General features: G+C 42.9%; 2 protein-coding genes across 5 annotated transcripts in view; both read left to right on the forward strand.

Moving 5' to 3' along the window:
• Window positions 1-14,442, forward strand: part of LOC144893659 (uncharacterized) — a 1,045,304-nt gene that overhangs the window by 273,983 nt on the left and 756,879 nt on the right. The gene's annotated exons all lie outside the window — the stretch shown is intronic.
• The window catches only part of ACSL4 (acyl-CoA synthetase long chain family member 4), a 31,945-nt gene that overhangs the window by 5,109 nt on the left and 12,394 nt on the right, over window positions 1-14,442 (forward strand). Inside the window, exons 2-8 of one of the 4 annotated variants that reach the window (XM_068128488.2) lie at window positions 561-770; window positions 5,330-5,491; window positions 5,652-5,834; window positions 6,213-6,390; window positions 6,483-6,592; window positions 6,748-6,886; window positions 7,086-7,236. In XM_068128488.2, coding sequence (XP_067984589.2) covers window positions 5,336-5,491; window positions 5,652-5,834; window positions 6,213-6,390; window positions 6,483-6,592; window positions 6,748-6,886; window positions 7,086-7,236 — 917 coding nt within the window. In that variant the 5' untranslated portion in view covers window positions 561-770; window positions 5,330-5,335. Of the gene's footprint in view, window positions 1-560; window positions 771-4,980; window positions 5,084-5,329; window positions 5,492-5,651; window positions 5,835-6,212; window positions 6,391-6,482; window positions 6,593-6,747; window positions 6,887-7,085; window positions 7,237-14,442 lie in introns of those variants that run through there. The other 3 variants (XM_068128487.2, XM_068128489.2, XM_068128486.2) reach the window with 3 other exon arrangements.

Here is a 14,442-nt window from a genome sequence, read left to right on the forward strand (position 1 = left end):
GTGGGTTTATTTAACCCTTTTAAAAGGACTCACAAAAAACTGAATTAAATTCGAAAATGCAAAAATTCAAAAAATATTCAATACTCACAAAAAATGGAGGAAATATGACAAATATCCGTGGATGAGATGTGTCTGAGTTCCTACCATTTCATGTTGATATGAGCGAGCAGCTACAGTGGATCACACACACACACTCTCTCTCTTCTGAATCACTTTTTAAAATTCTAGTAGCCGAATCTGAATCCAGATCTTCACCAAAATCTAATCATTTCGTCCTTGGCACATACGCTACCTCTCTGCCAAATTTCGTCCGAATCCGTCCACAAGTTTTTGAGATATCTTGTTCACAAATGGACAAACAGACAGGGGTGAAAACATAACCTCCATCCACCTTTGGTGATGGACGTAATAATAACTGGCACAAGCATCGTGTATTTTCCCATCGCGAACACAATCTTTGAGTCAAAGAGTTGGTAGCCATGACTATGTTGGTAATGACAGCATAGGCTATCTGATTGGAGACTCCATTACATAAATCACGGAGACTGCCATGTTCACAGGAAGGACTCCCGCAAGGTTGAAAGTCCATTCACTGGCAGCAATCCGTCAGTGGTTTGGGGAGAACACGCCGTCCACAGTTCGGGCCTTGCACCGGCCCACGTAGTCGGGAGTTTTTGTAGTACAGCAGCTGCAAGATCTGAGTTTTTTTGGCCAAGTTGAGAAAGTTCTCCAACTCGTTCATTCTGCAGAGTCACACCACTTTCTTGCAGGTACATTTCCAAGTATTTTGGCTTCTTTTCGAAGCTTTGTAAGCCATTTTAGGTAACAATCCTTATCTGCCATGCATGATATGCATTTGGCTATATGGGTTTCTGCACATGCATGCTGAGCATTCTGGGACGGATTACGTCATTTCAAAAGTCGTGTATCGATGAAAAACAATGGTAACAAACCTTCGTATTTATCATACAGTACCAATATGCAAACAACTCCATCTTAACATTACAACAACAGGCATTTTAAGGCCATTTTCCCTGCGAGAGCAGGGGTTAGCCTTCTGGGCCCCATGACAATTTTCTCCATTTTGCCCTATTTTCTACATCTCCCCTTGTTAACCCCCTTGCCCGCATTTCTTCTTCCACCACCTTTAGCCAAGTCTTTCTCGGTCTTCCCCATCCTCAACTTCCTTCCACATTCATTTCCATCACTCTTCTCAACCAGTCACTTTCATCCTTCCTCAACACGTGTCCAAACCATCTCAACCTGTTTCTCTTCACAGCATCCATCACAGGCTCTATTCCCATCATCTTTTGCAATTCATCATTTGTCTTCCTCTCTCTCAACGATACTCTGCACATCCACCGAACCATTCACATTTCCACCCTTTCCAGCCTTCGTTGCTGCTCTACGTTCATTACCCATGTCTCGCTCCCATAAATCATAACACTTCTCACACATGCAGCATACACCTTTCCCTTCAACTTCAACGACACTCCCCTCCTAGTCAGCACGCCTCTCAGTTCCCGAAACTTCTTCCATGCACATCTCACTCCAGCAACTGTTGCCGAGTCTGATCCACCTTCTCCATTCAGCATGTCTCCTAGGTAACGAAATGTTTTCACACCTTCCAGCTTCACACCGTCTCCAAGATCCAACTCAACATTTCCTCCATCTGCAGCTCCCTCTGTGCACACCTTACACTTGAATGTAGCTGCCACACTGGTTAATGACCCTCTCAAACCACTACATTTTTGATGAACCCACTCAGCACACATTGTACCACCTTTAGAGGCCATTTTTGGCCTCTAAAGGTGGTACAATGTGTGCTGAGTGGGTTCATCAAAAAAAAAAAATGTAGTGGTTTGTACATTGAATTTGTACATTTGTACATTGAAATCAGCACACATTGTACATTGAATGGAATTCACTCCGACACCCTTCCTGCACACAGCACACGGCCACTTCCCAGTTCTTTCCACCTCACCACATGCTTTACCACTTGCCATCACCTTCGTTTTTCCAATATTCACCTTCAGACCTTTTGTCTCCATACATTCCTTCCACTTGTTCATCTTCTCCTTCAGTCCATCCATACTTTCTGCAATCAACACCAGATCATCTGCATACAACAACTCCCACGGTGAACCCTCATTTACGTTCCGAGCCAGCATCTCCACCACAGCTACAAATAGTAGTGGACTTAGTACCGACCCCTGATGCACTCCCACCTTCACCTCAAACTCACCACTGTTCCCGTCCTTCGTCCTTACAGCTGTGCGTGCTCTTTTGTACATTGCCATCACGACTCTGATCAACCATTCCTCCACTCCTAACTTCCTCAATGCCCATGTCACTACTTCACGTGGAACCCTATCGAATGCTTTCTCCAGATCAACAAACCCAAGAAACAACGTCTTCCTCTTCTCCATGTACTTCTCCTGCAACTGCCTCACAATAAAAAGCGTGTCTGTCGTTCCTCTTCCTGGCATAAATCCAAACTGCATTTCGTCAATCTTCACTTTCTTCCTTATCCTCCTCTCCAACACCCTTTCCAATACCTTCATTCCATGCTCCAATAACTTTATCGCTCGATACGAGCCACAGTCCAGAGGGTCACCTTTCCCCTTGTATAGAGGGACGAGGGTACTCAGTTCCCAATCCACTGGAATGCGGCCTTCTTTCACCACCAGATTGCAGATCTCTCTCATTCTCTTCACACTCCAATTTCCCGCTGCCTTCAACATATCTCCCACAACTCCCGTCGGCCCTCCCGCTTTTCTACTCTTCATTGCTTTTATCGCTTCCTCAACTTCCTTCTCGGTTATCTTCTCTGCCGGTCCTAAAACTGGGTTACTCTCTATGTTGCCGTCCCATTCATTCTCTGCATTCAACAGTATTTCCATATATCTCTTCCATCTTCCTTTAATTCCATCTGGGTCCACAACGATTTGTCCCACTTCATCCTTCAAGCAACTCACCCCCATCACATCACACCTCTCTTTCGCTATCTGCTTTGCAATCCTGAATACCGCTCTCTGACCCTCTTCCAAATCCAAGCGTTCTCCGAACATTTTCCTACATGCCTCCTGCGCCTTTGCTACCTCTTTCTTTGCAGCCTTCTTGGCTGCCTTATAACTTTCATGCTCTGCCTTTTCTGCCCCCGTACCCTTCGCCTTCTGCCACTCCTTGAACTTCTTCCTCTTCTCGTCAATCTTCTTTCCAACTTTTCCAACTTTCCGAGTGCCTGGGTGGTCCTTTTGTCCATCCACATACCTCACCAACGGCTCCCAACAGACTATGTTTCATTGACATCCAACCACTTTCAAGCACAACCACATCATCCTCTACCATACTCAGCCTCTCTTTTAATGCCTCCCTCACTGTCACCTCTTTCAACCTCCACACCTTCATTCTCGGTTGGTACTTCACCCGCCGAGCTCTCCTCGCACATTTCACCCTTATGTCGCAGACAACCAAGTGGTGCTGTGAAACAGCCTCCTCCCCCGGGATCACCTTTGTGTCCCGGAGATGCCCCCTATCTCGCCTACACACCAGCAGGTAGTCAACGGTTGTCGTCTACCCACCTGACGTGTATGTAACAAGCTTATTATCCTCTTTCTGGAACTGAGTATTACAAATCAACAAATCAACTCCGTCAGCAAGCTCCAAAATCCTTTCACCTTCTCCATTTCTCACACCATATCCGTAACCCCCATGAACTCCCTCAAAATCGTCCATACTCCTTCCCACATGTCCATTTAGGTCTCTTCCTACCACAACAACTTCCTCATCTTTCACGTTTTCCATCAGCTTCTCTGTCGCATACCAGAACTTGTCCTTCTCTTCATCGCTCCGACCAACCTGCGGAGCATATCCCGAGATGACGTTCACCAAGAGCTTTCCAATCATCATTTTTACCATCATCAACCTTTCACTCACTCTAGTCACACTCACCACAGTCTACAAACTCCTCAGAAAACAGGACACTAACACCATTCACGCCTTCTGGGCACCCTTGCCACACAAACTTGTATTTCTGTCCCTGCCTACCCTTCACCATTCTCACACCACTTCCCTTCCATCTCGTCTCCTGCACACAACATATGTCCACTCTTCTTCTGACCAATACTTCCACCACTTCTCCTGATCTCCCTGTTATTGTCCCTACATTCCATATCCCAAACCTCAGAAACCGATCTCCACGTCGGGCATCAGACGTTTCGTCGTCATAAATGGAGTGATTTCCACCCTTGCTTCGATCGGGTTACCCACCTTGAGTTTTGACGAGAGGGAGTGGGGTCCCCCACGTGGTACTTCGGGCTGTACCCTTCCCATATGTAGTTGTAATTGTCATGGTTCTTTTGTTGAGGCAATGTTTTTATGGCCGGATGCCCTTCCTGACGCCAGACCTTTTAGTCACCTCTTACGACACGCAGGGATATGGTGTACCTATTCTAAACTGGGGTACACACCCTACACATCTTAACATTACGATAAATACAATTTGTTTTTTGGAAAAGCTTTGTTTTTATTTGTTGTTGGAACACAGCTTCCACACATCCTTTAATTTTTGCTTCACTATGGAAATGCGTGGTGAGCATCGATGCTTTGCAACTAAACTGTAGCTTTTTATTTTTTTGCTTCACAATTTAAACTATCTAACTCTGCATGTCTATTTCCACTGTCTGCCTCGTGTTGTACTTTTATACATCTGTGGTGCATGTCCAGAGAATGAGATTCCTTTATTTACCCAGAATAGTTTTCCTGCTCTCGAAATGCTGAAGTTTCCGAGCAAGGTTTACTTTTTTGGATTGAACAAAATGGTCACAATGCTGGGTGTGGTTAATAAAAGCAAGGTAGAGAGAGGGAGGGAGGGAAAGAGTTGCAAAAAGCTGTCAATATGTTACATGTAATGAGACGTTGCTATGACTTTTGACCCAATTTGTTCTTAAAGCCAACAAAAGGGTGTTGTACGGGCAATCTGTCCCACATTTTGTGAGTGCGGCACGGCGTGCTTCTCCATACGCTTGTTCCTGCTACCATTGTGCAACGTTCACCCCTCAGGTTACTGTTTCAATTCCAGGTTTGGGACAGGTGCTTTCAGAGTAGTGTTTACCTGGCAGATGCTAATGAGAGCTTTGTCTCAACCTGTTATGTGTTTATCAATCTCTCTCTCACTTTAGATCTCTTTCCTGCTTGGTGAGCCTAACTTAGTGCCTTGTAATCAGTTAGGTTTGTAAGGCAATCATATGACATTCTTCCATACCCCTTCACCCCTCCCAGATTTTCACCCCCCCACCCTAATTTTTTTTTTTTTTTTTTACACCAGATTAGTATGCGGCTGCAGTACGAGCTCCACCCTGTTGTACTGTGGCCTTTCCGGCTGATTATCCGTTTTACCTCATTGGTCACCTCTCTACCATGGCTGCTCATAGGAGCACATCCTAAAAAAAGCCATGTCTACGCAGTGTCGGTGTCTGAAAAGCCACAGGTTGGAATCTTCACTACTTGTGTTCCTGGTTGCTTAACCTCTTAACCTCTTAACCTTTTACATATTTCTTTTTCTGGGGTGGGGGGAAGGGTTGGGTTTTAAGATCATTAAAAAAGAAAAGTAAAATGATAACAGTTGAGTCGTGCTTTTGTACACCTAGGGACCGTATCGTTCAACGACACGACCTGATGACTTGACCACTGGGGAGTTTCCTGGGGTTGCAACCCTGGACAGCCACTTTGAGCATGGTGTGCATCTGAATGAAAATGCGCCTTGCCTCGGCACACGGGAGTTGCTGAGTAAAGAGGATGAGCCACAACCTAATGGAAAGATTTTTAAAAAGGTTCCAGCTATATATCGATCCCTTCAATTTCTCACACCTCTTTCCTCCTTCGGTATCACTTGCTATGCTACATTCTCACTTCCTTGTCAATGCCCTTACCTTACATTCTTTCAAACTGGCTTTGCTATCTTTGTGTCATCTCTCACTTCCACGCAAATCTTATCAATGCAATACGGTGATCTATCGGCAAGGTGGACCTTCACCGACGTGTGTTTCTATCATGCTGTTGTCTGCTTCCCCCTTGCAGTACTATTCTTTGCACTCCATCATAGTTCATTTTTTCCATGTCATTGTCATTTCCATCCTTCCTCCTGTGCGATGCAGTGCTGCCTTTTCTTGCTGATTTTTACATGATTTTCCTTCCCCATGGCTTTACAGATGATTCTAGGCGAATACCACTGGATGACCTTCGCGGAGGTGAACAAGCGAGCTACGCTGTTGGGTCGAGGGTTGGCGTCATTAGGACAGTTGCCGAGGCAACCTGTGGCGGTGTTCTGCGAGACGAGAGCTGAGTGGATGATCGCCGCACAAGCTTGCTTTAAACACAACTTTCCTTGTGAGTTTCACTCTTACTGCAAATGGTGGTACTCTGATCCCCAGCCGCTGTATAATCCTGATCTTTTGTTTACCCTGTTCTTGAACCTTCAGTGGTGACACTATATGCTACGCTTGGAGCAGACGCGGTTGCTCATGGTCTGAGAGAGGCGGAGGTTGCTGTAGTTATTACCTGCTCAGATATAATGATGAATAAGCTCAAGGTAAGATATATAATTAGTAGGACATCCCAGAGGGCAGGAGGTTCTGTAAACATTTATTTATGAATAAAAACAAATCTTTTAATTGCCTGTAAAGTAATAAAATTATGTTCATTTATTCATTTCATCATGATGCAATTACTGCCATCAACTCTCAGGACATGGTGGTAGAAATACCAAGCCTGCGTCATGTGATCATTGTTGATACTCCTACGGCTCCCAATGTGACGCTACCTGCCGGTGTCATGATCTACAGCATGTCGGAGATCGAAGAAATGGGGAACCTCCCGAAGAACCGTATGCTGTACACCTTTAACACAATGCAAAAAAAAATTAGAAAAATAAATATATAAAAGTACACGAAAGAAACCCACTAAAAACAACAGCTATTACCATGTGTTATAAACAGACAACAAGGAGTTTATTAATTATGTTTTACATCAATAAGCTTTATGTTCCGGTTTGCTCATTCTGATATCTTGTGCTTTAATGCCAGAATCCGTTGCGACCAAGCGGCCAATGCCTGAAGACCTGGCGGTGATCATGTACACAAGTGGTTCGACTGGCTTGCCTAAGGGTGTTATGTTGACCCATAGCAATCTTATAGCCAGCATGGGAGGGCAGTGTGCCAAAATTCCCAATCTTGGGTAAGCAACGACAAGTATCACACTTCACCTTGTATTTAGAATTCCTTCGGATGTTAAAAGTACTCTACTTATAATCTTGAATGATAAGACAGAGCAAACAGAGAGGTGCTTCATGCCATCATTGTTGATCCCTTTAAATGGGACATGCGGTTATACAGTTACCTGCAAAATAATTCAATCCCCCTTCAAAGTTTTCACATTTTGATGCCACCTGAGCTTATTTCATGATTCTTTCAAATCAAACTTAATATCTAGAGTCTTCACAAAGTACTCCAAAGTGATGAAGCTTAAAATGCAGATAAAATGTGAATAAGTTAGATTCATTATCAGAGAAAATCAGATGAATCTCAGTTACATAAGTATTCAAATCCTTTGCCGAATGAACCTGAAATCACTTCAGGGACAAATTATTTGTTTGAAAGGTTACAAAACAAATGTAATAGGTTTTACCTGTATTTAATCAGTGGTTTAATAAAATTAAGCTCCCCCACTTATCGAAGGAGTTTTGTGGTGCAACTCACTTTCTCAACCAACAAGGCGAACATGAAGACAAAAGAGTTTTCCAAAGAAGTCAGACATAAAGTGGTGGAGAAGCACCGTTCAGGAGAGCGTTATAAGAAGATTTCAAAGTCACTATTTATCCCTTTGAGTACATAATCTATCATTAAGAAGTGGAAGATGTATCATACTACCCAGACTGTGCCCAGATCAGGTCGCCCATCCAAACTCAGCAGCCAAGGAAAGCAGGAAACTGGTTCGGGATGTCACTGTAAATCTAAGAATGACTTTGAAAGATCTACAATGTTCTGTGTCCGAGATGGGGGTCAGTATTCATCAATTATCAATATCCCGTTCCCTTCACAAAGCTGGCCTCTATGTACAGGTGGCAAGTACAGGTTTCATTACTAAAAAAGACTCATCTAAAAGCTTGTATGGACTTTGCAAAAAAAACATTTTAATGACACTGCAGGTATCTGGAGAAACGTTTTGTGGTCAGACGAGACAAAAATTGAACGTTTTGGTCTAAATTCAAAGTGTTTTCCTCTGGTGCAAGGCCAACACTGCACATCACCCAGTCAACACCATCCCTACTGTCAAGCATGGCGGTGGCAGCATCATGTTATGGGGCTGCTTTTCATCAACAGGGACTAGCAAGCTTGTCAGGCTAGAAGGCACAATGGACGGTACAAAGTACAGGAGAATCCTTGATTAAAACCTGCTCAAGTCTGCTATGAATCTGAAACTGGGTCAGAGATTCACTTTTCAGCAGGACAATGATTCAAAGCACAAAGCTAAATCCACATTGAAATGGCTGAATAAGAAGTAAATAAATGTTATTGAGTGACCCGGTCAATGTCCTGACTTGAACCCAATTGTACATATATGGTGAGACTTGTAGATTGCAGTCCATCGACGATCCCCATCAATCTTTGCATAACTAGAGCAATTTTCACGTGAAAAATGGGCAAAGATTTCACCATCTCACTGTTCAAAGCTGGTAGAGACCTACTACCCAAAAAGACTTGTAGCAGTCCTTGCTGCAAAAGGTGCCTCCACCAAATACTGACCTTAGGGGATGAATACTTTTACAAGCAGTGAGTTTTGATTTGCACATGTTTTTTGCAGGTATTCCCCTGATATGTAACCTCCTTCAACTATAACAGTGTTTAGTTTGATCTCTGCAGTTATGAATAAAAAAGTTCATTTGGAAAAAATTGTTGCTACATAATTCGAAATTCATCTAAGTGTGGCATTATTGATAGGGGGTGAATACTTTTGCAGGCCACTTGCTGTAATGCAAGTATACATTATTCAAATGAATTCAAATTTGACTAAAGAAAATAGGTCTTGTCTACCCTGTTTTTCTCCCTTCAAGGTGGATTTGTCATTGTTTAATCAGCAAATTTTTGATATTGTCGGTGACCTTCTGTTGAGCTCTCCATGTCAACCAATTCACATCGCATTTTTGCTAGCAAAATTGATTATTCTGGGACTATCCTACTTAAGGTTACTAGAATACTGCAATAGGTTTATGTTTTTATTGTCAAATCCACTTAACAGTAGCCTGATAACTTGTCAACGTGAACTATCTCCAGCCTAGACGCAACCTCCAACCTGCATCTTCGGCCCCTTGTACCGAACATGGGTCTCGCTGGTTTGTGGAGATGTCAGTTTGATGTAGTGCTGTTATTCACCTTTGAGTAGCATCATTATCTAAATAAGCATTACTCACTGTAAGGCATTGCTGTGTTCGTTACCTCTCTGTCACCTAAACATTTGTGGTATGTTCGGGTCCTTGAGTCTTTGCTTGTTTTGTAGCTATCTCCCATATTATGGACATTTAAATTAATATATGTGGGAAAATTACATGCCCAGACCAGGAATCGAACCCAGATCCTCTGGTGAACCGTACCAGTGCTCTGCTATCTGAGCTATCTGGGTGACCCTGACCAAGCATGCAATTTTCCCACACATACGATTGCCACTCTCTCTCGGTCAATGCTTCCGGGGCACTCGCTGCCAACCATAGGAGCACAAACGGCCTGATCATGAGAGGGTCTTCCTCCAATAAAAACCACCGTTTAGAGGCCATTTTTCCCCGCAAAGCGGGGGTTGGCCTTTTCGGGAACCGTGGTAGTTGTTGTTTTTTGGTCCCCTTTTTGAAGCAATGTTTTACGGCCGGATGCCCTTCCTGACGCCAACCCTTTTTGCCGCCTTCAACGACAAACAGGGAATTACCAGTGAACTGGTACTCAATTGTCAAACTGGTACTCAAGTGAACTGGTGAACTCAAAGTGAACTTCCTCCAATGGAGGAAGAAATCCATGTCCGCTATTACAAAAACCACTTGGGGTGTAGAAACACAATTAAATAAATGAACAGGATTATAAATAATTAAATTGATATATGTGAGAAAATTACATGCCCAGACCAGGAATCGAACCCATTTATAATTCTGTTATTTTTCTTGTTAATTCAATATGAGGCAAAAGTAATTTGCCTCCAAGGAAAACAGAGTATAAACTTGGCAACACAATCAAAAGCAAAAGACAAAATAAAGATGTACTAGACGGCACATTGCAGCGAACGCCCTGCAAATCTGCTCCCTTTAATCTACCTACTCATCAACCCTTCTCCCATTCCCCTCTACTCCTGCACACATTTCCCTAAAAGCCTTCATCCACTCCCACTTGTATCCCTTCTCTCACTACCTTTTCTACCCCTTCATCCCTGAGTACAAGTTGCAGTTTTATGCTAATTGATTTATGCAAGAGTGCGTAGAAGTCAAACAAACAACCATCTCGGATGATCAAGATAATTTCCGATGTCTATGGATTTCATGCAGAGAATCGACATATTTTATCACATTATGAGTTGTAATAGGCACTACCACCAGGAATATATACACTCACACTTCATCCTTGATAATCCAGGCTAATTACATACACAAACCTTCATTCATTATATAAATCACTCATCCCTTTATGCGTGCAGTGACCGTTGCTTCGATTGCTCACGAACAAATAAATAACTCTGCTCACGTACATGTTCAAGCAAAAATATATACCTACTGCTTATGTGCATATATAATACGTCATGGTTATATATAGCTCGGATAATTCAAATTGTGAATATGAGACTTCCAAAGACATCTTACGTTTTCCAGAAAACCAACATGGCGGATGCATCGACTTTCTTTCTGACAATTGTGGGTGTAGTCAAGCCAGCAAGCCAGTAAAAGTTGATTAGTACCAGGAAAACAAAACGAAAGTTCAGGGAATTATTTAATACAATGGAACAGTGATATTTCATGTCAATATTGAATTGATGCTCGGTATTTGAAGGATGGAGCACGGATATAGGTTGGCCTCCATGGGGAGGAAGAAATAGCTCCTAATTGCCTCGCTGAGCACAGAGAGGAAAGCAATGTCGTAAAGATGGTGTCGCTGGTACCCAGAGTGCCACGAGAGTTGTCATTCCCCCCAGACTCAGCAGCTGTATTTGTCTGAAGTTGTAAAGTCTGAAGGCGTTATTTAATGTACTTGTCTGCATGTGTGTGCATGAGTGTAACAGCTCATCCATGAACATTAGACCCAGTATAAAGAAAATGTTGATATTTTCCCAAAATATCGTAAGCAAGTGTTTAATTGCTTTCGTTTCAAATGAAACATCAAAACATGCACATTTGATTCCTCTAATAAATTAGCCATTGTGTAACACTGCATACATAGTTCAACTTATTACACTGAGATCAAATAGTCTATAAATTACGAGATGGTCACCTTTGCTTGACAGAAAGGATACATGTGATGTATTTACTGCATTGAGGAGGAAACTATATTTACATTTTCCCAGATCATGTGTGTCCAACTATGGTCCAGTATAAAGTATTCATACACTTTACACACTTATCCTGAAGGGTAACATGCTTCATAAATCATGTGGTTGTGCAGAATAACCAATTTTGCAGATGAAATACATAAACATGGCAGTGACAATAAGTTCGAAGTCAAAGTTCGTGGAGGACCTAGAATGCAGAATGGACCAGAACATGACAGAACGAAACTAGAACGGCACTCGGTAGAGCGCATCCATCCGCAACTGACCAGTTTACGCTTTGTATTCCACTGATCGACTGGATCTAGATCCGGACCTAAAACAAAATCGAATCAGCTTGTTCTTGTCACCTACTCAACTCATCCCCCAAGTTTTGTCATAATCCGTCCACAATGTTTTGACATGTCTTGCATGCTATATATAATTTTTGGCCATATCCCTCAATGGTGAAGAATCACTTTAAAAAATGCTAGTATCCAGATCCGGATCTGGATCTTCACCAAAATCCAATCAATTCGTCTTTGTCACACACCTATCCTGTCCAACAAGTTTCGTCCGAATCCGTCCATAAGCTTTTGAGATATCATGCTATATATCGTTTTTGGCCCTATCTCTGAAAAGGTGAAGACTCACTTTAATATAGTGATTCGGATCCATATCTACACCAAAATTGAATCAATTCATCATTGTAGCACAATCAAACTGTCCAAAAAAGTTTGGCAGAATCTGTCCACAACTTTTCGAGATATCCTGCTCACAGACAGACAAACGGATGAAAACACAACCTTCGTCCACATGAGGTGGCGGAGGTAAAGAATGTAGTGGAAATGGGGAAAATACACGACCATCATGGTAGAAGGACACAACGGAAAGACACGTGGAGGTAGAATGAGCGTAATAAGAGGACAGTGAGTGAACGAGTTGGATGGAAGGTCAAACACAGGAATGGTGAGGTCAAAAGTTTGCGTGACTGATCTTCAAGGTTTGTTGAGGAAGAGGATGGGAGGTTCGCCAGACAGTCCTTTCGGAGAGACAGAGTGAGAGTGTGGGATTTGTTGGGGTTGCAAGATATATTCAGTGTTAGACCAGCTCCTGGTTTATCAAGGTCTGCAGAGAGGGAAGAGGCTGCTGATTGTTGATGAAGATGAGGAACAGGACTGGGCCTAAGCCACTGCCTTGGCTCACTTCAGCCTCGACAAGGAGAGTAGATGAGAGGATCCCACTGACTATGAAAGTGGAGGAAGACAGTCATCCATGAGAGAAGGTGGCCGTTGATGCCATAGGCAGAGAGTTTGGAGATAAAGGAAAGGTGCTGAACTGTCAAATACTCATTATATGTCCAGAAAGATTGCTTTGGTCACATGTCTAATATTGAGGGCCTCAATCTATTGTTAGGAGAGCAGAATCAGCATTTTCATGGTAGAGTGATCCGGTATGAATCTGAAGCGATGGTTTGAGATCAGGTCGTTGCAGTAAAGGAAGTATGTGATGTTAACTGCGATGATGTATTCCCTGCCACTTTATAATTGGAAGTAAACTAATAGTGCTTTCGGCCTCAAGCAAAATCATCATCATCAAAAGCTCCGCCCTGTTTTTGATTTTGTGTGATCTCGTGCTATATGTTGTGCGACATACATGTTGTGCATGTTGAGCTCAACTCCCTGTGTGTCTGAATGCTTTGTGGTGACTTGTTGGTTGCGTAATTTGAAGACTCACTGGTACATGTTGTAGATAGGTTGGTGTGTTGCTATTGTACACTGAGCCTGTGATGGTGAGGTAGATGGCATGTTGCAGTTTTGAGCTTGTTTATTAGTGCTGTTGCATTGTTTGACCTTGCACCATCCAGTTTTAGCAACTTTCATTAGGGGTGTGTAGTGGGTGGGTCCGTTAAAAGTCTCCCAAGATAGACCATTGTACAGGCCTTTGACATGCCATGCTTCGGGAATCCATGTTCAACACTCGTTGGCCACGACGTGAGTGGATTTCAGGCAAACCATGCTATAGCCGACTCGAGGTGTGGCAGGCCAAATGCCGAGAAAATGCTCTGACTAGGGAGACTGAACAGACTCAAACACTATGCACCTATAAACAAATTGTAAATACCAGTTGGTGCAAAGTACAACCAGGTTAGATGAGCGAACAACACCACTTGGTCAAAGGCCCACATCTTTCACCAGAATCATATGTGGGTAGGCCGAATGGTGCTCCATGAAGGCTCCGCTGCTTTGTTTTATCAATTGTCGTTTTGGGCCTTTCTTGACGTGGGCCTATTTTTTTTCTGAACAGCAATTCCATTCACCCTGTGTGTTGTACCTGCACCAATAATCGTCTCTTCAAGGCGTTCTATGTTGTCAAATACGACTCCAGTGGGAATGCTACAATGGATCTGCTCAAGTAGCACAATAGAATACTCGGGTAGTGATGACAGATTATAAAGTGCAAAATGTGTATCAATCGCTAACATTTTGGAATATATGATATTACATGACCCAGACGGTTCAGAATTTTTATTGGTTCAACATTTCCAGTAAGAGACTTAAGTACAAATGGCAGCAATGTATGTTTTTTTGTTTTTTACGTGAAAGAGCTAACATTAATCACACAAAAAGTCAAACCGACACATAAAACATATAATAAGGGGAGCGGTAGACAAGATGGGGAGAGGGGGGGGAAGGACACAAACACAACATTTGAGAGCAAGGACATCGAGTGATCTGTGGGAGGGAGAGGGCTTGGGGGGAGGTGGGAGAGGTATAAAACACATGGACACTGCAAGGACTTCCAGGAAAGAAGTTGGAATTTCAAAAAGGTGGATCTGGGGTGAATTAGCGGGGGTAGAAAAGTTAATGAGTTTTTATGTTTTCCACC

The sequence above is a fragment of the Myxine glutinosa genome, chromosome 9 (genome assembly GCF_964187855.1).
Source record: "Myxine glutinosa chromosome 9, kmMyxGlut1.1, whole genome shotgun sequence".
Lineage (NCBI taxonomy): Eukaryota > Metazoa > Chordata > Myxini > Myxiniformes > Myxinidae > Myxine > Myxine glutinosa.